Source organism: Salvia hispanica, chromosome 3 (genome assembly GCF_023119035.1).
Source record: "Salvia hispanica cultivar TCC Black 2014 chromosome 3, UniMelb_Shisp_WGS_1.0, whole genome shotgun sequence".
Classification (NCBI taxonomy): Eukaryota; Viridiplantae; Streptophyta; class Magnoliopsida; order Lamiales; family Lamiaceae; genus Salvia; species Salvia hispanica.
The window spans coordinates 40,616,068-40,640,847 of NC_062967.1; the positions used below are offsets into that span (position 1 = coordinate 40,616,068).

General features: G+C 34.6%; 2 protein-coding genes across 2 annotated transcripts; one reads left to right on the plus strand and one right to left on the minus strand.

Annotated features, from left to right (window-relative positions):
- Window positions 1-7,054: 7,054 nt before the first annotated feature.
- Window positions 7,055-13,247, minus strand: LOC125213763 (pleiotropic drug resistance protein 1-like). Its single transcript, XM_048114490.1, has 20 exons — window positions 12,741-13,247; window positions 12,547-12,667; window positions 12,289-12,462; window positions 12,062-12,221; window positions 11,880-11,956; window positions 11,618-11,762; window positions 11,245-11,546; window positions 10,888-11,169; window positions 10,478-10,794; window positions 10,239-10,399; window positions 10,043-10,146; window positions 9,808-9,958; window positions 9,540-9,736; window positions 9,136-9,468; window positions 8,755-9,045; window positions 8,430-8,647; window positions 8,124-8,351; window positions 7,877-8,048; window positions 7,552-7,806; window positions 7,055-7,481 (listed from the first exon to the last, which is right to left on the minus strand). Exons 1-20 carry the CDS (start codon window positions 13,082-13,084, stop codon window positions 7,224-7,226), a joined length of 4,290 nt encoding a protein of 1,429 aa, XP_047970447.1. The 5' UTR covers window positions 13,085-13,247; the 3' UTR covers window positions 7,055-7,223.
- An 8,041-nt stretch (window positions 13,248-21,288) lies between these two features.
- On the plus strand, window positions 21,289-23,398 carry LOC125215654 (chorismate mutase 2). The gene is made up of 5 exons (XM_048117137.1): window positions 21,289-21,644; window positions 22,506-22,592; window positions 22,651-22,797; window positions 22,873-22,965; window positions 23,046-23,398. Exons 1-5 carry the CDS (start codon window positions 21,456-21,458, stop codon window positions 23,265-23,267), a joined length of 738 nt encoding a protein of 245 aa, XP_047973094.1. The 5' UTR covers window positions 21,289-21,455; the 3' UTR covers window positions 23,268-23,398.
- The last annotated feature ends 1,382 nt before the right edge of the window (window positions 23,399-24,780 follow it).

Below are 24,780 nucleotides of genomic sequence, written 5' to 3' on the forward strand. Positions count from 1 at the left end.
TTATTTTTTTATGTATTTTAAATTGTAATTTTATTTTATTTATAATGAAGTGTGTTTTTTATTAATTGAATTTGTTGGAATTAAAAATAAAAAATGAAATTGAATGAATAGTTAAGAGATGGTTAAGAGATGGAGGGTTGCAGGTGCTGTCTCTTAGTTAAGAGATGAGCTGAAAAGTACAGTGGGGCCCATGAATAGTGAAGAGATGAGACGGTTAAGAGACGGATAAGAGATAGCGTTGCGGATGGCCTAAGTATATCAAATGTGTATAGAAAGAGTTTTATTTGAGCACTCTATTGAAATGAGTTTGGACTCTTGGGTATGAAACTCTATGGAATCCTTTTCACATTCTAGAAGGAGTAAATACAGCACGATTTGGTTTATATGGGCCGACCAAATTAGAAGCCAATTTTCATTTACAACTTCTACAAATCCAGCCCAAATTCTTGTAGTAATATACTGAGTCCATCAAAACCTTGCAAACGACGTCGTGGCGATATTCTTTTTTCTTGTTTTATCAAAGACATCCAAGTGATAATTTTACGTAAGAGCATCCACAATGGCGGCGAGCGGGCCGGCTAGCCGATTCCCGGCGCTGGCCGGTCCGCTCGCCGAATCATTGCGACCGGCTAGCGCCAAATCGGCGAGATTTTCGGCGAGCACATGCCGGTTTTTGAGCGCTGGCTGATGTGCTCGCCGATCGGCTGGCCGGCATTGCAGGCGGGCGATCGGCGAGCGATCGGCCAACACTTAATTTTTTTTTTAATTTTAAATTTTCGAAACACTATATATACGCTATTTTCACGTCATTTTCATTCACACCACTTGTTTTAACGAGTTTTGTCTCTCTCTTTAATTTCTGTACAAGAGCAACAATGCGAAATGAGTAACGCGGGTGGTAGTAGTGGTGGGGATGCTGAGGAGTATGAATGGCAAATGAACGAAGCATTGGAGGCCTATACGTACGGTGAGATGAACCGGCTGATACAAAGGGCTTTGCAGCCCGCGGTACCTCGACCTCGACCCGTTGTCCACCGCCGAGCAGTGATTGATCGGGATCACGTAGCTGCACATCGGCGTCTATATGACGACTACTTCACAGAGCAAAAGCCCGCGGTTTGGGGCCAACCTGTTTTCGAGGCGGCGTTTTAGGATGCACAATTGGAGCTGTTTATGCGTATCGTTGGCGCTTTGGAGCGTCGATATATGTGTATCCGCTTCATGCACGATGCGGCCGGGCAGACCCAGGCCACACCCCTATTTGAAAGTGCAACTGCGGCAATCAGGCGGTTGGCCTACGGAGGCGGCAGACATGTGGGATGAGTACCTCCACATCGGTGAGACGACTGCCCTGAAGTGTCTGAAGTATTTCTGTGAGGGCGTCTTTGAAATATTCAAGGACCAGTATCTTCGAAGCCCTACCCCGGAAGACTGTCAGGATCTGATGCAGATGCACGGGGAGAAGCATGGATTCCCAGGGATGTTAGGTAGCATATATTGTATGCATTGGGAGTGGAAGAACTGTCCCGCTGCCTGGAAGGGGTCCCACACCACCGGCTACAAGGGAAAGAATCCCACTATGATCCTCGAGGTCGTAGCTGATTATTAGCTGTGGATTTGGCATGCGTATTTTGGGATAGCCGGATCGAACAACGACCTCAACGTCCTCAACTCGTCGCTCCTTTTCAACGAGCAGTGCCAGGGCGTCGGTCCGACCATCAGTTTTGTCACCAACGGCAACCGGCATGATATGAGCTACTACTTGGCGGACGGAATATACCCTAGGTGGCCCGTCTTTGTGAAGACGATCACAGGCGCAAATGAGGACAGGAAGGCCTACTTTGCGGAACGGCGGTAGCATTTGGTGTGTTCTAGGCTCGATGGGCGGCGGTTAAGGGTCCAGCGCGTTTGTGGCATGTCGACTACATTGCTTCTATAATATACGCCTTTATTATCATGCACAACATGATAGTCGAAGATGAAGGTGTACAACTGACTAGTTGGGCCAATGACGATGAAGCCGGTCCAAGCCACGACGTGGCCACCCCCAACGTACGAAGGGGGTACCTCACGATGAAATCGGCCGCCTCCAGGTACATGCCGACATGCGCCAAGTGGTTGCTCATATTCAACTCCAAAAGGATTTAATTGAAGAGTTGTGGGCGCGGAGGACTGCATGACAAAAGTGTTTTTTATTTTATGTATTTTTTTTTATTTTAATGAAATTAATGAATTTTCCCGTATATGTGTCGTAAATTTAATTCTGTATTTTATGTTTAATTCCGTAAATTTAGTTGTTTTTTAATTTAGATTGTTGTGGCTAGTCTATAGCTAGCCTATTGCTTGTCCAGTCGCTTGTCCTGATGATGTAGCAGGAGAAATTTTAGTGCTAATGATGTGGCAGGAGGAGTTTGTGGCTATCCTATGGCTAGCCTAAACTCATTATGGATGCTCAAACAATAACACGAGATTTTTTTTAGTCAATTCTAAAAACAATAATGCTATGCGGTCATAATGTGGCTGGCCACACGGTGGCATTTTAGTAAATAGATGCAAAAAGTAATATAATAAAATAATAGTTTTAGTTAGTGCTCAGGTACTTTTACTTAATCACCCTTCTCCTTTAATTTGGGAATAGATATGCATTTCACTTCATATATATATTTAAAATAAATCTCCCTCTATATTAACTACAACTCTATTTCCCAAAAATAATTATTATCGGATCTTTAAAGTCCTACATAATTAATCTTGAACTAATGAAGTGTGTACGTTTATTGCATATATTAAAATTTTTCCTTTATAACTAAGACGTTTTTTCATTTAGGGAAGTTCCACTATAGTTAAGTCAATTTTATTATATGTTATAAAAAATACTCTATTTTACACTCTTAATTTATTTCATCTCTTACTTTACTCTTTTTTTATTATTTTTTTATGTTTTTTTATCTTTTACTTTATTATCTATTCCTTAACACATTATATATTATTTTTTAAACTTTGTTCTAAAATTTAAGTAAGTATCTAAAGGAAAGGAAAGAATAACATTTACTGTAATTATTACGCCAAGATGGATACACTCTAACGGCTAACCATATAATTATAATTATATTATAACAAATTTCACTTCTAAAAACAATAATAAGAATAAGTAGTAGATAAATAAATATACTATATCAAATGAGTAATACAAATTTCTATCATGATTTAATGTTATGATTAACAAAATTACCGACTGCTATATAGCACCACGAGTTCATACTTCATATTTAGAACGACTATAGTTTGATACCGTGTAGCAAAATGTCATTAGTTAATATATTTAATTATAAATTTATATAATATATATTTATTATACGCATTAATATCAATTCCCATAATATATTATGGGGCATAAAGTGGGAAAAAGTTGAAGATCAATCAATTAAGTGGATCTAACCTTAGATTTATCAATTTAACTTAAATTGAAAAATCAATTAGAAATATAATTGAAGTCCTCAAATTGATTATTGAGGACTTTTTAGATCAATTGGTAAAAATAAACGACTGGATATTCGCTCAATCAATTAGACTAAAAAAATATAAATATAAATTGATACTCCGTATTAGATATTAATTATAATAATAATAATAATAATAATAATAATATATTATTATTATTATTATTATTATTATCATTATTTATTAATTTTTTGCTATTTTCGTAGACTTTATCGTAGTGCCATAACATTATTTTAAAATTATCATCAATTTCAAATATTAACTTTAAATTTCACTTTATATCATTAAATTTACACTGATTTATCATACTATTAGTATTACTACTTATTTAATTATTAGTGCAAAACGTGACACTACACTTAAGACATGTACATTAAAAGGATTTAAATATTTAATGATAACATTATGTTATACAACATTTCCTTAATACTGTTAACTTTTTAAAATAAAAATCCTAAAAATAAGAAAAGAAATAGTGATAAGTATAAAGCGTTCTACATTTTATAGAAGGATAAGAAAGTTGGATGAATTAAGGGAAGGGGTAGAATAGTCTTGGAAATTTTGATACTTTTAATTTGCATTAAATAACTCAGTTTTTAAAATAAAAAACTGATTATGGCCAGCCATAATATGGCCATTTAGCATCACTCTTCTAACAAAGCACTAAATATAGTTCCATTTTATTCATCTTTAGTTGCATTTATTTTGTACACCTACTTTGCCTAAGTTTTGCCGACCACTATTAAAAACAACCTAGTTTTTACATATGTCATGTTAAATGTGTTTTGTTTCGGTGGTGGTGGTTTTCACATATGAATAATGACAAAGAAAAATGAAATGTGCACAAACGAAATTGATCGAAAAAATTGGCTCCATCGAAAATGCAAGTGCTAAGTGAAAAGTGAAATTCTAATAGTAGAAATATTAGGACTAATAATTTTTGGCACGACACGATAACATGATACGAATCTATAAAAATTAATGGGTATGTGTCAAGCCTTATTGGGTTCGTGTCCTTATCGTGTCGACACGATAACGACACGAAAACTTCGTGTCGTGTTTATGTTACACATTAAGAAATAATATAAATATATTATAATATTATTATTTTTTATATATTTTAAAAAATTTAAATTTTAAAATTTAAATTTTAAATTTAATATAAGAAAGTAATATTTATACATTATAATAATATTATTATAGTGTCGTTATTGTGTCGTGTCATATATTTGTTGTTATCGTGTCGTGTTGACCCGAAGTGGTTCGTGTCGTTAATAGGTTCGTGTCGTGTTCGTGTCTGAGAGTAGCGGGTTGTGTTCGTGTTCGTGTTTGGAGTTTTCTTAATTGGTCGTTTTCGTGTCGTGTTGTTATCATGTCGACACGATAACGACACAACATGCACGATTTGCCACCCCTAGACTAGATATATTCCTTATGTCCCACAATATGAGTCACATTTTGCTATTTTAGTCCGTCTTATAGTAAGAATCACATTTCACTTTTATCATAAATGATAAGTAGATTCCACATTATAAGAACAATATAAAAAAGTGGACCTCATATTCTACTAACTTTTCTAATCCATTATTCTTTACATTTCTTAAAACATGTGTGCCTATATTCAATATAACTCATATCGTAAAACGAAGGAAATATTATATTCTCAAATTGGAATGGGAAATTGAGTTTTTTTTCTTAATTCTTACAAATATAATTTCTCCAACCTCACTCTTTCAGTGAGATATAAGTATAAGCAACATTAACTCAAATCATAGAAAATAGCAATCGGTATGTGATATCCCCAATTATAGATTTAGCCGACAAATTTTACTTAAATGAACTCGAAAGAAAATCGGTAAGACTGATGTATGAACACCTCGCAAAAAGTTTGGCTGGATTTAGTAGCCCGTTACATGGATTTCAAAAGTATTACTAAGTGTATACTTTTCATGATTGAAATGATATATGAATGTCTTTTTTTTTTATATATATTAATTTTTCATACTGTGATTTCTCCAATTTCACACTTAAAGATACGAATCTAATCAAGATTAGTTCAAATGATAAAAATTATCAATTTTTGTGGGATATCTCTAAATTTCTATCAATCAAAATAAACAAAAGAGTCACTGATGTAAATTTCGGAAGCGCCAAACCAAGGTAGGAAAAGTGAAGCCATACGATGAGCCAAATCGGAGCTGGAGTCCATTTCAAACGTCAATCTCCATATCAGTCTGAAGTACAAATGATATTGAAAGATCACCATTGTCTTCATCGTCAAAAGAGCTTCGCGCGGGTACCTTGCATGCCTCAATCGAAGCCCGGATGAGATAGTTATGGTCGTTCTAAGAAAGTCGCGCAATGCAGAAAGAAATGTGCTGTCGGGCGTTTTAGTCAAAATATCCGTTTTTTGTCCCGAAACTTCACGTGGGCGGCAAAATGAGCCGTGGGAAACGCACGGTCGGGCGTTTTTCCCGGGATATGACTTTTGACTAAGAATTGTTTTATTTTGCTCTTTTTTTCACCCATAGTATAAAATTGACATGTTAGGGGTTTTCCATGGCAGCTTTGGAATGATATCGTAGAACAAAGTCTCAAATTTGAGCACCCCCTTCATGTTTAAAGGTTTATCCAAAATCCCTTGTGGTTGCATTCCAATCTATTGTCGGACTTAGGTTGAATGTTAAGGTATGCTTTACTAGTTTTTGTGTTGCTAGTTTTGTAGAGCCATTAGATTCTTTGCTTTGATGAAAGTTGCCTTGGGTTATCTTCATTATTTTATAGAAAATTCATATGTTCCAAGCATTTATTTAAATCATCACACTTTTATCTTCTTTCTTTTCCATCACTTTTATTATTTCAATTTTTGTTGAGTTTATTGGGTTATCGAAATATTTTGCAAGATCAAGTTCGGGCAAATATATTTGTCTTTAATAACTAAGATTCCCATTAGTCGATTATACTTTTATCAACTTATTTCAGCTCCTGAAACAATTAGTTGGGCTTGAGGTCTGACTAAAAGCCCACACCAATACTAGGCTCCTTGAATTGTACTATCTCGATCACCTAATAATATCATACTCTCTTGTCACATTTCTTTTATTAATAAAAGCCAAAGCTTTCTCTTATACACAAAATAATATTTCCAAAAAATCTTGTGTCATTTTGCAAAAGTAGGCCACTGTTTCACAAAACAAAGGGGTATGGAACGACGACGTTTGCTCTGCCCTAATTCCCAAACTGTAGTCGTATGCCCTAATTACCGTCCGCAATTCCCCAATTGGGCTTAATTTTTCAATTCTTTTACCAGGCGACGACAAATAGTGAATCTGTGGCTCCATTGCAGTACGTTTGTCTTTTTATTAGCGAAATAATAACAGTTTTATTGCATAATGTTTGGTGTGCTGGTTTCTTGCATTTTTTAATTGCAAACTGGTTGACATTATAACTCGTTTGAGCTGCAATAGGTGATTTGGGAAGTTAGGTTTCGATTTTGAATAGATTATTGCTGTAAAAATGTGTTATCATGCTGGTCTTAAACTGAACCAACAAATAAAGAATCAAGCTTGTAGATTTGTTTGAATAAGTCTTGTCTGCAATGTTTTTATTTGTACAAGAGTGGATAGTAGTGAAATTGAAGATATTTAAAAGGAAATGCAGCTTTAACCAAGAAAAGTTTTGTTGAAATACTAATACTATAGTTTGAGGACTCTGATACTAAGTTATCTTTTCTGGAAGTTGAGCATCTTGATTGCAAATGCAAATATTAAAGTGAAAGCGATGACGAACACGAGAAGCATGGATGCCACGAATCCCACCATACTGTGTTTGAAGCCGAAGTAGTTTCTCAAGAATTGTTCAACAGTTTCCCCAGAAGCCATCAGATTCTGGTTTTCCCCGAATTGAGTAACAAGCATACCATACAAGCTATAAGCCGTGGGGCATAACCAGTAGTACCATCGAAAATACACAGGCATAGCCTGTCATTTGCAGAAGCAGTTAGTTATCCGTTAACATTCAGAATAACTGAAAAACATTTCTGTAACTTACAGGGCGTGGGATGATGAAGCCCGAGAAGAGATTCCACAGTCCATAGAAGAAAGAAGAGCTAATGTTGGCTACAGTTTGATTAGGAGATACTGCCACAGCCATCATGCCGTATAGAACATAGAATTGCAATGTGATGAAAAGGAAATACAAGAGCCAGAAGAATTTCTCAGCATTCCAATCGAATCCAATCATTGCATAGATAATAAGGCCATATAAAATGGATTGAACAAGGACATATGGAATCTCAATGAGGACCTGCAACAGAAAAAAGGGGCTCTTAAGTATCTCCAAACTTCAGAGGTAACTCATGTTTGTGAATACTCACTTGCGAGAGCGCATATGGTAGATCTGAGTACATTCCTGCTGCCTTTTCTCTGTAAAAGACTGTCCGTTCAATGGAAACTACTGGCTGGACTGTCGAGCCGTATTGGAACCCCAAGAAGCTGATGCTAGAGTACATTGAACCCATGGCATTTAAGAGGTCTTGTTGATTGTCCCTGCAATATGGTATAATGAGCATGAAAATAATGGCATAGTTTTCTGAAATATCAAAAGTTTCTTTAGTGACTTACGTTTTGGAGCCGAGATCCCAGAACATTGAGCCGAACATAAGGGCTATGAAGGTTGTGAAAACAAATCTGACTGCTGTGTATGCGGTATTTCTCCAGTAGGACCAGTGTTGTTTCCATAAGCAAGCCTTGCATTGAGTGAGGAAGGATCGAGAAAACTGCGAGGGGAAATATAGATCTTTTGTGCCAGGGCGAGGGACGCTCAATTCATTGATCAGGGCTTTGTTCCTCCTACAGAATTGTACAGTAGAAGATTATTAGCTTGTCATAGCAACAATAGTCCCCAAATATATTCATATTTTTTAGTACCTGTACAAGTCTGAATTTTTGTAAAGATCCGCAAAATTAGATCCCGATTGAAGCTCTTGTGCAGAAGAAGTGACTTCAAGCATCCAGGTAGCTGGATTATATCCATTTTTAATCTTTGCTACTCCTTCTATTGCTTCAAAGTAGTTGATCATATGGCTCGAGTTGCGGCCCAGTGGCCCGACATATATCTCTTCACCTCCCCTTTTCAGCAAAAACAGCTGCCAAAACCATTGGATGAGAGTTCATGTAAACAAAACAATGTTTTCTCACCGTAGTATATATGTAAAATTGGATTTGTAGGTTTAACTTTTCATATGGGGCATACCTCATCAAATGCTTCAAATATGTCGATGCTTGGCTGATGGATAGTGCATACCACTGTTCTTCCTGTGTTCACCGTGTTTCTGACTGTTCTCATCACAATTGCAGCAGCCCTTGCATCAAGCCCAGATGTTGGCTCATCCATAAATATGATTGAAGGATTAGCTACAAGTTCAACTGCGATTGTCAGTCGTTTTCTCTGCTCAGTTGAGAGACCAGTAACCCCACGCAACCCAACTATTGCTCCTCTCAATGAGTTAAGTTCTATAAGTTCCATCACCTCTTCAACGAACATCTGTTGGATAGTTGATCTACTCATAAGCCTCATAAAAGAATCGTTTTAAGTGTAATCTACAGAACTATGCATAAAAGTATAACTGTTGACCTTTCTAGTTTTTACATCCACTTCTGCTGGCAAGCGCAACCAAGCTGAGTAAGTGAGTGACTCATGGACCGTGACATTTGGAGAATGGATGTCGTTCTGCTCACAATATCCAGATATCCGGGCAAACGTTTCCTGTTTCTTTGGATAACCAGAGATTTTGATGTCTCCTTCAATATATCCTCCTGTTTTTCTCCCGGCTAATACATCCATCAATGTAGTTTTACCAGCTCCACTAACACCCATCAAAGCAGTAAGAACACCTGGCCTAAACGCCCCGCTTACTTCCTTCAGGAGTACCAGTTTAGCTTCATTTGCTCCTAAAGCTTTCATTTCCTGCAAAATGATCTATAAGCATACTATTTTCTGAAGGAAACATGGATATCTTCATTAGAAGTCAAACATACTGTTGGCATGTCAACTGCGTAGCTGATGTTATTAAATGTAAGGGAATGCGGTTCAAATGGCAGGATCATTCCCCTACTCTGGTTCGCATTGGCTTCTATTTCTGTGGATGAGGTTCCACCAACCTGAGCCTGAGCCCTAGCTCGGATGGCACCCTCTTCATCTTCTTCTGGTAATACAGCTTGTTTCTTGTCATATGCTGCAGTATTTTATGGCCATATTTTAGTTGCTGGAGTGTAATATCAGGAAAACACAGTAGAAAGAACTTACCACCGAGATATGTAAGACAGATCAAGTGGCCGAAGTTGAATAAAAACATGAATCCAATGCAAGCTCCCAATCCTATCCAATACCAGTAAGATTCTGGGAAGAAACCTCTTGACTCCATCACAAGGACACCTAATTTAGTCCCATTAATCTTCTGCAAAATCATCATATCATTGTGAGTAGTTTTCTTACCAAATGCTAGTAATGATCTAAGAGCAATGATTGATGTGTTGCTAACCTTACTCCAACTGTGTCCTGTGAATTCGTTAACAAGAATTGCATTCTGAGCATACATCAATGGTGAGGACCAGTAACCCCATAACCACCATTTCTTTACACTGTCTGTGTTTCCAATCAAAATAAACGTAATGAGACAACGACCGACTATTTCACGTGAGATGGATGTGAATGAACAATTTATCTATAATTCATACTTCGTGCCAGGACAAATCCGCCTAGTGCAAAAAGCGCGAGCATAGAGAACATGCCAATTGTGTTTGCTACAATCATATTCCTTGTTGCTGCTGCAATAAATCTGAATAGTCCTCCTGCTAGCTGGTTTACGAAAAAGAGCAAGAGGTACTGCTTCACAAATCTGCATTATAAATTCTGTATCATTGATCTTAGTTGAAGGAGATGAACAAAAGTAATTTATTTGTGTATGGTTGGTTACCTTCCTACATTTGGATCAAGTCCATATACATAGTAAGTTAAACCTGTCCATAGACCAACTTCAAAAAGGGCCAACGGAATGCTCAGTAACCATGGTGGAAGACCATATATCCATGGGGGGAAGAAGAACATATCCTTTTGTTTGTAGAAGACAGGAAGCTTCCTAATTGTCATCGCAAGCTCTGACATTCCGTTGAACATGACTATAATGACTGAGAAAAATTGTACCCCGGTGTATATGCCTCCGTCAGTGATGTTGTCTTTAGACATTCTAGTTCGGAAGAACATTCCCATGGATACAGCTGCCATGCTGAGGAGCTGAACAAACAATTATCAGAAAGGCGATGTCACTGAAGTATTTGATTTGATATAATCCATTGTAAAACTACTGTCTAGCTTGCAAATGCTTGCCTGGAAGATTTTGTAGCGATAGACAAATGAGTTTCTCCTTGTCCACAAGATTTCTCTTTGAGCACAGGCTTTCAGGAGTTCCTTATTCCCGAGAGTGTACTTTTTAGTTGTCAATGCAGCAGGATGGTTCTTGCTCCTATCGTATGGAACTGCAAGCTCTTCCCCAAGCCTCCGACCAACGACAGATGATTGAAATGCCTCTGCGAATTCTCTACCTGAAACGAACTGGTATGGCTTTTCCTTATCTGCCCAATATTGTTGCTGATCCTTTTTTGAGGTTACCTGCATAATATTAGTAGATTTATCATCAATCTTTCGTACGTTTTTTGTGGTGTATAACATTTTTGCATTTCTTACTTCTTGCAAGAAATCAGCCACTCCTTTTCTATCAGGGCATTTGAAACCCATGGATTCAAAGAATTCAAGCACATGTTCTCTAGGACCTTGATAGACAACATGCCCCTCAGACAAAAGCACAATGTCATCGAACAGGTCATATGTCTCAGGCGCTGGCTGCAGGAGTGAGATACAAGCAGTTCCCTCCATGATGTGAACATATTGTCGAAGCATATTGATGATCTGATATGTTGTAGAACTGTCCAGTCCAGTTGATATCTCATCCATGAAAAGTGCATTAGATGGTCCAACAAGCATTTCTCCTGCAGGTTTTCCCATAGCTTTCTGTATTATTTTGTGTTACTTAGTGGATCACTTTGTTTGGTTAGTTTACCTGTTGTGACGCGTTTTTTCTGCCCTCCGGAAATCCCCCTTAACATGTCATTTCCAACTAAAGTATCAGCGCATATATCAAGCCCCAAAACTTTAAGAATGTACTCTGTAACAACATTTGCTTCATCTCCTTCTGTGGCAGCGGCCTACGTTATCACAAATAGTAACATTAGAAAGTTTCTGCGTTGACACTGATAGAGTAAATTCAAGTGTTATGGATTGATAACAATAACAGCTAGCTATGTATTGTAAATTTGGTTTACCTTCATGAACATATCAATATTAGGATCTGGTTTAATGTTTGCTACTTTCTCTCTTCTTGCCAGTTCTGCCAGCATCTCTGCCCGAGCCATAATGACAGTAAGTCGACAGTAAATAATATCAAGAACGAAAATTTTGATTTCAGAACCTTGACTATAGAGTACAGCTATGAGATTTTACAAACCATATCGTGAGCCAACTCCCTGGCATCTGGCCGAAAATGCTAAGGTTTCTTTAACCGTCAATTCTCCTAAATGCAGATCATGTTGGCTGATATACGCTGCAGTTCTTTGGGGCACAAATTCATTCATTTCATGGCCATTGTAAGTCACTCTTCCTGAAAACTGGTAATGTATGTCAATTAGAATCATGTTTGTTTTAAATTGGCATTCATGAAAAAGTTTGATTTACTTTTAGATCAGAATCAAGCCTTCCCGCCAAAGCCAGCAAGTAGGTCGTCTTTCCAGAACTCGGAGGGCCTAAAAGCAAGGTCAATCTGCTGGGCTTGATGATCCCACTGACATCTTTCAAAATGCTAAACGGTTTCTTTCTGCTGGGAATTATACGGAGAAAGCTCAGAATCCCCTAAGAATGAAGAGGAGCACAGATCAAATTCAGACACTCGAAGATTCAGAGATAAGGTAAGATTGTAAGAAAGGCATATATTACCTCGAAAGCGTTGATGTAGAAGTTGATGAAAGTAGGCAGAGCCCTGCTTGCTACGTAGGCTTCTGCATCGATATTCAGATGCTCGTACCTCACTTCAATCGTTGGTAATTCAATTCCCACTCTGTAGAACGAAATATGTCATGACTCTGATTATTCAAAACTCATCAAAACCAAAACCAAAACCATCTCTTTACCTATCAATTCTGCTCCTGAGCCTTCTCAAGAACTGCTCGTTATCAATTTCCACGTTCCTGACCAACCTCTCCACCAGCTTCTTCTTGTCCTCGTCTCCGAGATCATGAACATCAACATCCTGCGCGCCCTTTGATCCTACAAGAATCCCTCTCCTGAGACGAGCAACAGTTGGCAGTTTCTCCAGGGCAGCCCATTTCAAGGCCTCTTCGTCGTCTTCTTCATGTGTTGAGCGCCTAAACACTCCATCATCCGTTTCCCTCCATATCCGCTTGCTGTCTTCCCTCAAGCTCATGCTCAAGGTCGAGCTCGGCCTGTTGTTCCCTCTCATGCTTCCCATCTCCATTTCTCAAGTCTAGTTATTTTTTTTCTTTTTGGGTGGTGATGATAGGATGTGTTTCTACTTGCTTTGTTTCATAAACATTATGATCTTCTTGTATTGTTACACATCTGCATGCTGGAAACTGGGGCTAGTTTGTTTTGGAAGTTTAGAGTCATGAATTTTTTATATAGCCTTATAGTTTGAAAATGCTACTTTTAAATGAAACTGTATTTAATGATTTCCTTCTAGATTTTTAATTATTTTTTTCGAAACGAATGCCTATTTTGTAGATTATCTGACTTTGCCTCTAGAACACACTGTCTAGAATGTGTACTAAACTTTTAATTATTTTTTTGGAAACGAATGCCTATTTTGTAGATTATCTAACTTTGTTGATTGTTTTAAGTCTAGAATGTGTACTAAACAACTCATTAATAAGAATTCCTAACTACACGTGAAAAAATAATACTCACAATGGGAAACATACAGAAATTCACCCTTCCCATATTAGAATTTGTGTTCTTAATTTTGTGATATTTATTAAGTTTTATTGCATTGAAGAATGTGCTTTTAAATGATTAATTAACTTCTTGTTCGAAATAGAAACTATTGTCAACCATATAGTATTATCCATGACAATTGACAATGCCATGATAAGTATTTCAACATGATGATTCGTTTTGTTTTGTTTTTTATTTATTCTCTGTTCTGGTTATATCTCTATGTTCCAAAAAAAAGACATACATAGCATAGAATCATGCGACATATGGTTTTTGTCCTAACCTTTTCTTATTGGCAAATAAACAAAATGAGACTTGAATATGAGACCTTTGGCTTCTTGTATGATGTACTAACCACTCTAACTTTAGGCCAATTTTTGTCCTTACCTTTTAGTTTACTATTTAGCCATAATAAGTTGGCAAGAAATAAATAGCTTCAAAATTACGACCAAATAAACTTACAAAAGCAAGAGCTAGTAGCGATTAGGCGCCTCCACTATTACAATAGGTCCTTAGACATTAATTGGCACAAATTAATCACAAATATTTGGGTTAATTAAGTGGGTGGATATATACATACATATATATGTCATTCTTTACGAGTAGGCAGTATATATCGTAAATGATAAATTTATGTAGGACATAATTATCTACTAATAGACTATAGTTGTTATTTTCAAAATAATATAATCTCTCTGGATCGCTTGGCAGCTGAGGTGTAATTAATAGAATGTAGACATAACATGCTAAATGAGTAGGATTTAATTTGGTGAACCTTAGTCTAAATGCATGGTTGATTTTTCACTATTTGAAAGCAAAGTTTCATAGCATTTTTTCATAATCTATATACAGGGATGTATTTCATTGTAGTGTTTCTCTTTCTTTCTATTATGGGTTTTGAATTTTGACCTCTACTCTAGTGATTTTTAAGAAAGATTAGATGTTTCTAATTTGAGTCATCATAAGATTATCTTTAATAAGAAGTTTTAGTTTTAAATATTGCTTGTGTTTGATGTAGTACTTAGTATTTTTATCACATCATAATTTGGGAAAATGTAGTATTTTCCCAAATTATGGTAGTGTGATATGATATACTACTATACGTAAAAAGTTGCAATCAACTTCGAACAATATCTTAATGTAGAACTAAGACCAAATATCAATCTCTTAGGATTTGGAAATTAGACGACTGTGATTAACATAACGTTGTATATTTTGTATGTAACAGTTAAGAGTAATCGTTTTCAATTAATGCAAAACCAGTTATGGAAATATTGTAATTCATGTGGTATGTAGCATGCTTTCTGCTATATGCACTATGCTGAAGTGAATCCAATATCATAGCATGCACATACATGCTACTCCTAAAGTAAGAAATCTCTAAGATTATTTTCTATCTTACTCTACCATTGGTAGGGGTGATATTGTTCATAAAATTTCATCCTTAGATGAGTTATCACCCCTACCCAACATGCCATAACTATTTATTAGTATCATTTTTATAAAACGCGCGAGTGTAGAAAAGTAATCCGGACTCCTAAAGTGGGACGGAGGAAGTAATAAACACCGGATGATTCTTATCCTACACCACTTCACAACACATTGTCGTACGAGTTTGTGAAAGGTAGCTTTCCTCGATACACACTTGAGGACAAGTTGGTTTTCGAAGAGGAGGAGAATGATACGTGCAGATCTCAGCCAATGGGTCTGAGTGTATTTCCTAGTCGTTTTGTAGACTTTATTTAATTTTCTATTGACGTATTAGTACTATTTTATTTAAAATTCATGAGTAATTGTAATGAGCAAATATTAGCTAATTTCTCGATTTTCTAAAGGTTCTTTTGGATGGTAAAAAGAAAGTTAAACTGCATAAGATCCAAGATCACTATTAAAAAAAGTCAATATAGTAAAATATTGAATCTAATTTATCACTTTTCCTTAAAATCTCACTCTCCTATAATTCTTTTCCTTAGCTCTTCAACCAGCGTGTTGTTACCACAATACTTACCAGCATTATTGGTAACACAGAGTTAGGCCATTTTTAATTTGTGGCAGCCCTATACTTAGTAGCAGACGTGTATATATGTAGATGTAATAGTAGTAGTATATTTTATCTTTGTTACTAAACTCTTATTTAATACGGTTTCCTGCTGTTAGTCTAATAAAGACTTCCAAAAATAAATACAACAAAATTATTTTGTGACGATAGATTTCATTCGTCCTATAGAAATAGGCCGAATTTTCTTTTTCGTTCGTCTCATATAAACAGCTCATATCTATATGAAAACTTTGTCTCTTTTGCTTTTACTTTATTATTTATTGGTCTCATTATCCACTATATTATTTCAACTATTTTTTCTCCTACTCTCTTATTTTACTAATTATGTATTAAAACCCGTGACATTCTCAATTGACTTATTTCTATGGGTCGAAGGGAGCGTGACAATGATACAACCCAATTGGACTCCTAATTATTTTGTTAATGTGATGGTGACACAGACACGATAATTATATATTCCATTCATTATTTTCTATTTTAGCTTCATGTCTGTGTAGTGTAGAACTGTAGATGTTGATAATTTCAACCATTTATTCAATTTCAACTATGTATTTTGATTAGAACACGGTAAAAATGCATAACTATAGGACCATATATGCAGGAGGTGACGGAAAATCATTAATTAATGTCGCTACTGGAAATTAAATTACAGCTGTGAATTGTGGGCACACAATTAAATTGTTGAAGTAGGCACTTGAAAGTCTAAATAACCATCTATAAAGTCATCAATTTCTAATAGCACTCCAACCTAGATCTCAATTGAAAAATCCATCACGGTACACATTAAAACAAATAAGCATTCAATTAAAATTCAACGCAAAATTTAAAAAATAGTACTCCCTCCGTCCCATAAAAGTTAAGTCGTATTCCTTTTTAGTCCGTCCCAACAAAGTTGAGTCATTTCCTTTTTTAACAAAAGACAAAACATCTAATCACTCTTACTTTATTCCATCATTTACTATACTCTTCTTATCTCTCCTACTTTTTTTATCTCTCCTATTTATTTAATATAAATTCTTAATCTCCGTGCTCAAAAGTTTTGTCTCAACTTTTATGGGACGGAGGGAGTATTTTTTTAATTTAGGGTGGGTGGTATAATGAAATTGGAATTGAAATTATGATGGAATTAAAATTAAATAATTAATAGTATAAAGTACTACCTCTGTCCCTGGAAATTTGATACATATTACCATTTCAGTCCGTCCCTGAAAATTTGGTACACTTCACTTTTACCATTTTTGGTAGTGGACCCCATATTCCACTAACTCATTCCTACTCACATTTTATTATAAAACTAATACTCCCTCCGTCCCAAGGTATTAGACTAACTTTCCTTTTTGATATGTCCCAACATATTAGACTCATTTCCTTTTTTAGCAAAAAGCATTTATCTTATTTTATTCTCCACCTACTTTTTTCTCTCTTCTCTCCCCTACTTTTTCCCTCTCTCATACTTTACTCTCTCCACTTTAATTATTTAAATATCAATTCCTTAAATCATGTGTCCAAAAGAAGTGAGTCTAATACTCCGGGACGGAGGGAGTACTTTAAAAGTAGGACCCACATCCCACCAACTTTTTCAACTCACTTTCCATTACATTTCTTAAAACCCGTGTCAGGTCAAAGTGTAGCAAATTTTGGGGGACCGAGGTAGTAATATTTTAAAAGTAGTAGTACTAGTATTAAACTTACTAAACAAATAAAGAATACAGAAATAAAATATTACTCCCTCCGTCCCACATAATTTTACCCAGTATTCCATTTTGGGCCGTCCCACATAATTTTACCCATTTCACTTTTACCATTTTTGGTAGTGGACCCCATATTCTACTAACTCATTCCTACTCACATTTTATTATAAAACAAATACTTTAAAAATAGGACCCACATCCCACCAACTATTTCAACTCACTTTCCATTACATTTCTTAAAATCCGTGTTGGGTCAAAGTGTGTAATAAAATTATATGGGACGGAGGGAGTACTACTATTATATAGTACTACAAAAGTATTAGTATTAATTATTTAATTTTAATTCTAGCACAATTTCAATTTCATTATACCACACCCCCTAAATACAAAAAAGAATTTCACGAATAGTGAGAAGAGACATAACTAGACCTAAAAGTATAAACTTACCTTGATTTTCTTCAGTAGAATTTAAAAAAATATTTGATCGTGACTGCCTTAAATATTTGAAAGATCGGTAAGGGCAAATGCTAAATGCTACTCCATAGGTTTGTGTTAAAATGACAACCCCTCTTAAAATAACAACGTGACACCGCTTATACAGCAATATTATAAACGCTACACAGCAATATTACAAACACTACACAACAATCTATAGATTGTTGTATAGTGTGTCGATATTGATGTTTAAGAAAAATTGCTGTTTAAAGACCAACACATTGCTGCCCGTCTCTTTTCAATTTTTTTTTTTTTTTTTTGCCACGTGACAGCTTATTATTCGTCCACATATACAAATGATTGGCTAGAAATGGTGGTATGATGTTATTTTAAGAGGTGGTGGCACCCTAACATGCCCATGCTAGTACATGGATAAATGAAATGAAATTCTTGAATTACTAAAAAGTGAAAAATTAAATAAAAGGAAAAGTAAAATGGATTTAGAGTTTACAATCTTCTTTGAGTTTTGATTATAAAATATATCTTCTCGAAGACTTAAAATTAACGTTCTAGTCCTAGCCTTCGTGAAAATTAATGTGCTTCTAGATGGCCGTCGTTTCCTTTTTTCCTATTGTAAGATATTTGTATTTTATTGCCCATTTAATAAATCAAATTCCTCGATGTCAGAGCCTATATTGATACAGTGCATAATTATTGATTCACCACATTACGAATGGTAAGGAAAATATATACTCCTTCCTTCTGTCCGTGATTTAAAAACTTTTTCAACATGAAACGAATTTTATGGAATTATTTACTTCTAGATTTAAAAACTTTTTCAACATGAAACGAATTTTATGGAATTATTTAACTTTAGAAGTAAAGTAGATAAAATAAGTTAATGGAACGTAGATGCTACTATATACAATAATCTAGTACGTAGAATTTAAGGTCAAGAGACTCCAATTAAAAATGGGGAAAAAAATTAAAATAATGGTGCTTGTGCTTTGTTGCGAAATGAATGTATACGAATTAACTTTTTGCGATAAAATTAAAATAAAATCAACTTTAATTTCAGATAATTGTTTTAAAATATGGGGGCCCAACGGAACAAATTGGGCTTCAGAATATAGTTGACTATTATATCGGCCCATGAAACTTGGGTTCCTCATTACCTAAATTCAAAACTAGGGCATCTCAAGGGCGACCAAATTGTATAAAATTAAATGAGCAATTGTGTTCAGTTGAGCAAATTTTATTTCTTTTATTTATTTATAAATGAACAATTGTGTTAAATTAAATATTCAATCTCATGGTCGCAAAGAGAGAGTCAACTCATATTGTGATCAGGTGTCCGTTGCTCAGAGCCAACGTTAAGACCTTACTCATCAGCAACAGATTCAACCCCAAAAATTTGTTCCATCATTATGATCGTTTTCTAATTTCCTTCAAATTATCAAGAGTTTTTCCAGGCGAGAAGAGGAAATCGTGAAACCACCTCGGGTCCACGCACTGAGGCGCCGTAAAAGCTTTTTGCTCTATCTCCCATTTTCGGCTAAGACCTTGGAAAACCACCTCTTCCTAATATCTCATATAGACCATATTACAATGTAGAAAATTGATATCCCAAGTTTTGGAATTAAACCTTGTGAACAAGGATTAAAAATAAAAGACCTTGGATCATTGAGTGTTGACTTTGAAATATCACAAATTTTCTCATGCATTAAGAGAGGAAAATAAGGATTAGATTTGATATAAACCAATGAAATGATATCAAAATCCGACCGTAGAAAAGTGCGGAAGTCCCATGTTTATAACGTGTGGTAATATTGAAAGATACGATTGCAATTAAAACCAAAAATTCAATGCATTACACGAACACAACGCGCAAGCATATACTACACATTAGAAGCATGTATAGAAGTGGAAATGTAAGGGATAAATCCATGGCCTCAAATTTGTTTTTATTTATAGTAATATTTTCATGTAGTGTCACGGCTTATTCTCGAACAAACACTGCTACTACCAATGCCAACGCCTCATTTTATAGACCAGGTACTTTCGTTTTTACCCAATCAACTCATTTATTTTATTATATATTAGTACTATATGTTATTTGTGCTCTATTTTCGTATATTTATAGTATGTTTAAGTGTTCTTTCATAGCATATATGATGGTGTTTATAAAATTATAACAGAGAAGTGACTATGTATTACTCCATCTAATATAAAATTTATTGTTCATATTTCATACTCCCTCCGTTCCATAGTAATAGAGACATTTCATTTTGCACACTCGTTTTGAAAAAATAATTATAAATGGTTAAAGTGGAGAAAAAGTAAAATAAGAGAGAGAATAATATAGAGAATGGTCTTATCTATAATATTTTCTCTCTTACTTTACTTTTTCTCCACTTTAACTATTTATAATTATTTTTTCAAAACGAGTGCGCAAAATGAAATGTCTCTATTACTATGGAACGGAGGAGTATAACTTATGAAATCAGCTGACAGTAAAACTCCATTTTTTCTGTCCAAAAGAGACATCGATATAGTAATATATTTATAGTAGTTATCCTCGGAAAGAATCTCCTGCTCCATCACTCATACTTCATTACTACTCCAATACTCCCAACATAATAAAATAATATTATAAAATCCCACCATCACAACATGTTTATAATATTATTTTATTGTGTTGTGAGTGTTGGAGTAGGAATGAAGTAGTAGTGTTGGAGTAGGAGATCCACATTGCTGCTAGGCTGCTAACTATTTAATATTATTTGTTGCCTTTGTTGTTGTATTCATTTCTTAATACTCCCTCCGTCCCTCCGTAGCTGAATCGTATTCCTTTTTTTGGTTGTCCAACGGTAGCTGAGTCATTTCCTATTTTGGCAAAAAACACCAACTTTTCTTCTCTCTTATTTTACTCTTTCCAACTTTATTCTCTCTTTATCTCTCTACCTTTTTTCTTTCCTACTTTATTCTCCCTTCACTTAACTCACTTTTGACACAATTTCTTAAATTTCGTGCCGAAAAGAAATGCATCCATTAGTAGTATATTTTGATTTTCATACTATTTTGGGGACATATATAAAATATGATAAGATATGGGGGCTCAAGTCAACATGCACGGGCTAATGAAATCTACCTCAAGTGTGATTTGTGAAAGTTGAGACATCACAATATTTTTCAACAAAATGTGTTGGATTTGAATTTAGCCTTACATAAACAACTTCTATTATGGAATATAGTATTCATCCGCTCCATAATAATATAGTCATTTTGATACGTTCCATAACAGTGGAGTCATTTTATTTTAATAAAAATTAATTCACTTATTTGACTCTCTTTTATTTTATTCTTTTAGCTTTATCTCTCTACCTTTTTCATTTCCTACTTTGTTTTTTTCTTTATTTAGCTCACTTAATAATTTTTTCTTAAATCGTGTACCGAAAAGAAACGGAATCATGTAATCAATTAAGTTAGTTGGTTGCGTGGATTGCACGACCATGAAAGAGAGCGAAAGCAAGCTGCAGTGCAATGCACCCTTCACTTTTGACTTTCCACCTCTCTTTCATTATCGCCATTACAGCATCTAACTAAGTTCAATACACACACAAAACCAACCATATATTTAGCTTAGGGTTTCGAAACATCCCCCTTTTCCGAAATCAGTCATAGTTTTTTTCAAATTTGGTTGTAATAATATGGGTGAAATGGAAGAAGGTAGCTTGGTGAATCTGGAAGCAGTGAGGAGTAGTCTGGTGAGGCAGGAAGACACCATCATCTTCTCTCTCATTGAGCGCTCCAAATATCCAATCAACTCACGCTTGTACGATCCAATCAATTCACTGTTGCACTTCTTCATCAAACAATCCGAAGCTGTTCAAGCTAAGGTATGTGTCTCTTTAATTTCTACTGGATTATCCACTTCTAATTTTCTTTGGATATTGATCACATTAACTCAATTTCTAAAATCGTACTACTAATAAAAAAGTTTCATGTATTAAGAAATGTATGGAAATGTATAATGGTGCTATTAAAATAATGAATTTCAAAGGATAATCAATAATGCTTGCAAATTTGAGTTTGATTACCTTTCTATACTACTATTAATTTATTTAGTGGATGCACTTGTAATTGAAGCTAATGGTCGTTAGTATTAAAAAATAATGTGAAAATTTGAAATTGGCATTATGCTTTTTAAATGATTCTTTGTTTTAAATTGAGCATAATTAGTTTGACTTTACGCCAACTACCGCTTTGTTAATGCGTGAGGATCTTCTTTCTTTAAATCTTATTTTTATTTAATTCAATTTGTGTTATTGCGTTCAAATAATGCTACACTTTTCGACTCTTCTTGTAGTTGAAATTACTAACTTTAGAAGTAGCCGGAATTATCAATTGCAAATTCTAGGTGTCCCCAATATCCTTAATAAACTGATCAAAAATAGTAGAGTTATATATGACATTAGCTTAGAATAAATATTCAAACAACTTAAACATTCTATGCAAAACTAATTGAAATATCCTAAAACTATAAATTTGGTATTCGTGATTATAGTTACATAATTTCTATAACAACTTGTAAATATATTGACACATGATTCGTCCAACCAGTTATAATACTCAGTAGAAACCCCTTTTTCCTCCTTTTTTTTCTCTCGTTTTCTGTCGTTATGATCGGCCAGATATACTATGTCAATATGTCTGGACCACTGGATTTTTACTTAAGCTTACGATGATTCCGTTTGTAGGCTGGTCGTTACATATCACCGGAAGAAAACGCGTTCTTCCCAGATAGTTTGCCTCCTCCTATGCTGCCTCCTCCTAAACACAAACCTGTAAGAACTAATCCAATTCAAAACCTCTTCAAAACACTTTGAGATTTATATATTTTAGGTCTTGCATCCCTCGGGAGCTTCCATCAACATAAACGAAAAGATCTTCGATCACTACCTCAAGACGCTGATCCCTCTCGTTGCTGCTGAGGGCAGCGACGACGGGAACTACGCCACCACTGCAGCCAGTGATCTAGCATGCTTGCAGGTAACATGAATACTAAAAGTGCATTCTCTTTTAGTAATAAATTCATGTGCAAAAAATTTATCACACCATTTTTAGGCTCTTTCGAGAAGGATTCATTTTGGGAAATTCGTGGCTGAGGTGAAATTCAGAGACTCCCCTCAAGACTATACACCGGCTATACTTGCTAAGGTATACTACTATTTGGTTTGATCATTTCAATATTTTGACTGTATGTTTATGGTAACACTAAAAAAGTTGGAGGAATGCAGGACAGGGAAGGTTTGATGGCGTTATTGACGTTTGAGAGCGTGGAAGAGGCGATCAAGAAGCGCGTGGAGAAGAAGGCGATGGTGTTTGGGCAGGATGTGGAGAATCCGGAAAGTGGCAACTATAAGGTTAAACCTGCAGTGGTTGCTCAACTCTATGGGGAGTGGGTGATGCCTTTGACTAAATTTGTTCAAGTCGAGTACCTTCTTCGTCGTCTCGATTGATTAAGTTGCACCACTCTGTTTTTCTCTCTGTTTCATTCTTGATGAACTTCAACACTTGATCACCATCATTTGATTGTTATGTGACTCTAATTTCGTGGGAATAATAAATAAAGTCTAATTTATTGCTCCTAGATTTGTGCTACATCAATTATTTCTTGCTTATTATATTACCAATTAAAAATATGGAGTACTATATGATTGGTATATATAATAGAGCTAACTACAAAAATGGTCTCTGGACTATGGGTTTATCTCGTCCATAGTCCTTGGACTTTAAAAATATCGCCAGTAGTCCCTGGACTAAGGGTTTATCTCGAAATTGGTCCTTTTGGCTTTTTTTGGTACGAAAATACTCTTTGATATTATTTTGAAAGGTTGGACAATTTGGTCTTTTTACACTTTTAACATTTTAAATCTGATATTATTTTAGTTATGTACTAACTTTGATATTATTTCAAATTTATCATCCTTTTTCCCTTTTGTCATCCTTCACTTTATTTCTTTATTTCAATATTAGATTTAATTTTACAAAATTTTAAATTTTAATTTTTAAATATCAATAAATTTTTTTAATTATAAAAATTATTAAATAGCAAAAATCAATAATTATAATCAATATTTGATAGTGTATAGTACTATGTAATCAATAAAGTATGACAACGCCTTAGTTTTAATCAATATTTAATACTCCCTCTGTCCCACGTTACTTGAGTCATTTTTTTTTTGCACTCGTTTTGGAAAAATAATAATAAATAGTTAAAATGGAGAGAAAAAAAGTAAGAGAGAGAATAATGTAGAGAAGAGTCTTAACTATATTATTCTTTTTTTCACTTTATTTTCTCTTCACTTTAATTATTTATTATTATTTTTTCAAAACGAGTGCAAAAAAGAAGTGACTCAAGTAACGTGGGACGGAGGGAGTAGCTTTAATCATAAATAGATTATATAACACAATTTATTCTGAAATAAATATGCATCTAATGTAAGACTAATATAATTTTCGTTTATTAATTTGAAAACAATCAAAATTTACTAGAAAATTTCAACAAAAATACTCCTATATAAAATTTTAAGTAGGATCAAATTTTTAGTCAACTTCATAATATTTAATCACAAGCAATTATAACAACCGAACGGAGGCTAAATAGAATAACTCTTATTTTTCCATCATGATTAATATTATTTTTCTGTACTTCTTCAATTCAATTGAATATTATATTAAATAACAAAAATTAATAGTTTTAATCAATATTTATAGTGTCCATGAATTAATAGTTTTCACTAAAAAAATTTATTGATATTTAAAAATCTAAATATTAAATTTAATTTTATAAAATTAAATCTAATATTGAAATAAAAAAGAAACAAATTCAGTGAAGGATAACAAAATGGAAGAAGAATGATAATTTTGAAATAATATCAAAGTTAATACATAACTAAAATAATATCAGATTTAAAATGTTAAAAGTGTAAAAAGACCAAATTGTCCAAACCCCCCAAAATAATATCAAAG

What these genes read in the sequence shown, in the direction of transcription:
- LOC125213763 (XM_048114490.1), bottom strand. Translation starts at nt 13,084, where the DNA reads ATGGAGATGGGAAGCATGAGAGGGAACAACAGGCCGAGCTCGACCTTG. An exon ending in TCTACATCAACGCTTTCGAG is followed by an intron (nt 12,463 to 12,546) that starts GTAATATATGCC and finishes CTTCATTCTTAG; the next exon opens with GGGATTCTGAGCTTTCTCCG. An exon ending in ATCGCTACAAAATCTTCCAG is followed by an intron (nt 10,795 to 10,887) that starts GCAAGCATTTGC and finishes TTGTTTGTTCAG; the next exon opens with CTCCTCAGCATGGCAGCTGT.
- LOC125215654 (XM_048117137.1), top strand. Translation starts at nt 21,456, where the DNA reads ATGGGTGAAATGGAAGAAGGTAGCTTGGTGAATCTGGAAGCAGTGAGG. An exon ending in CCGAAGCTGTTCAAGCTAAG is followed by an intron (nt 21,645 to 22,505) that starts GTATGTGTCTCT and finishes TTCCGTTTGTAG; the next exon opens with GCTGGTCGTTACATATCACC. An exon ending in CTCCTCCTAAACACAAACCT is followed by an intron (nt 22,593 to 22,650) that starts GTAAGAACTAAT and finishes TATATATTTTAG; the next exon opens with GTCTTGCATCCCTCGGGAGC.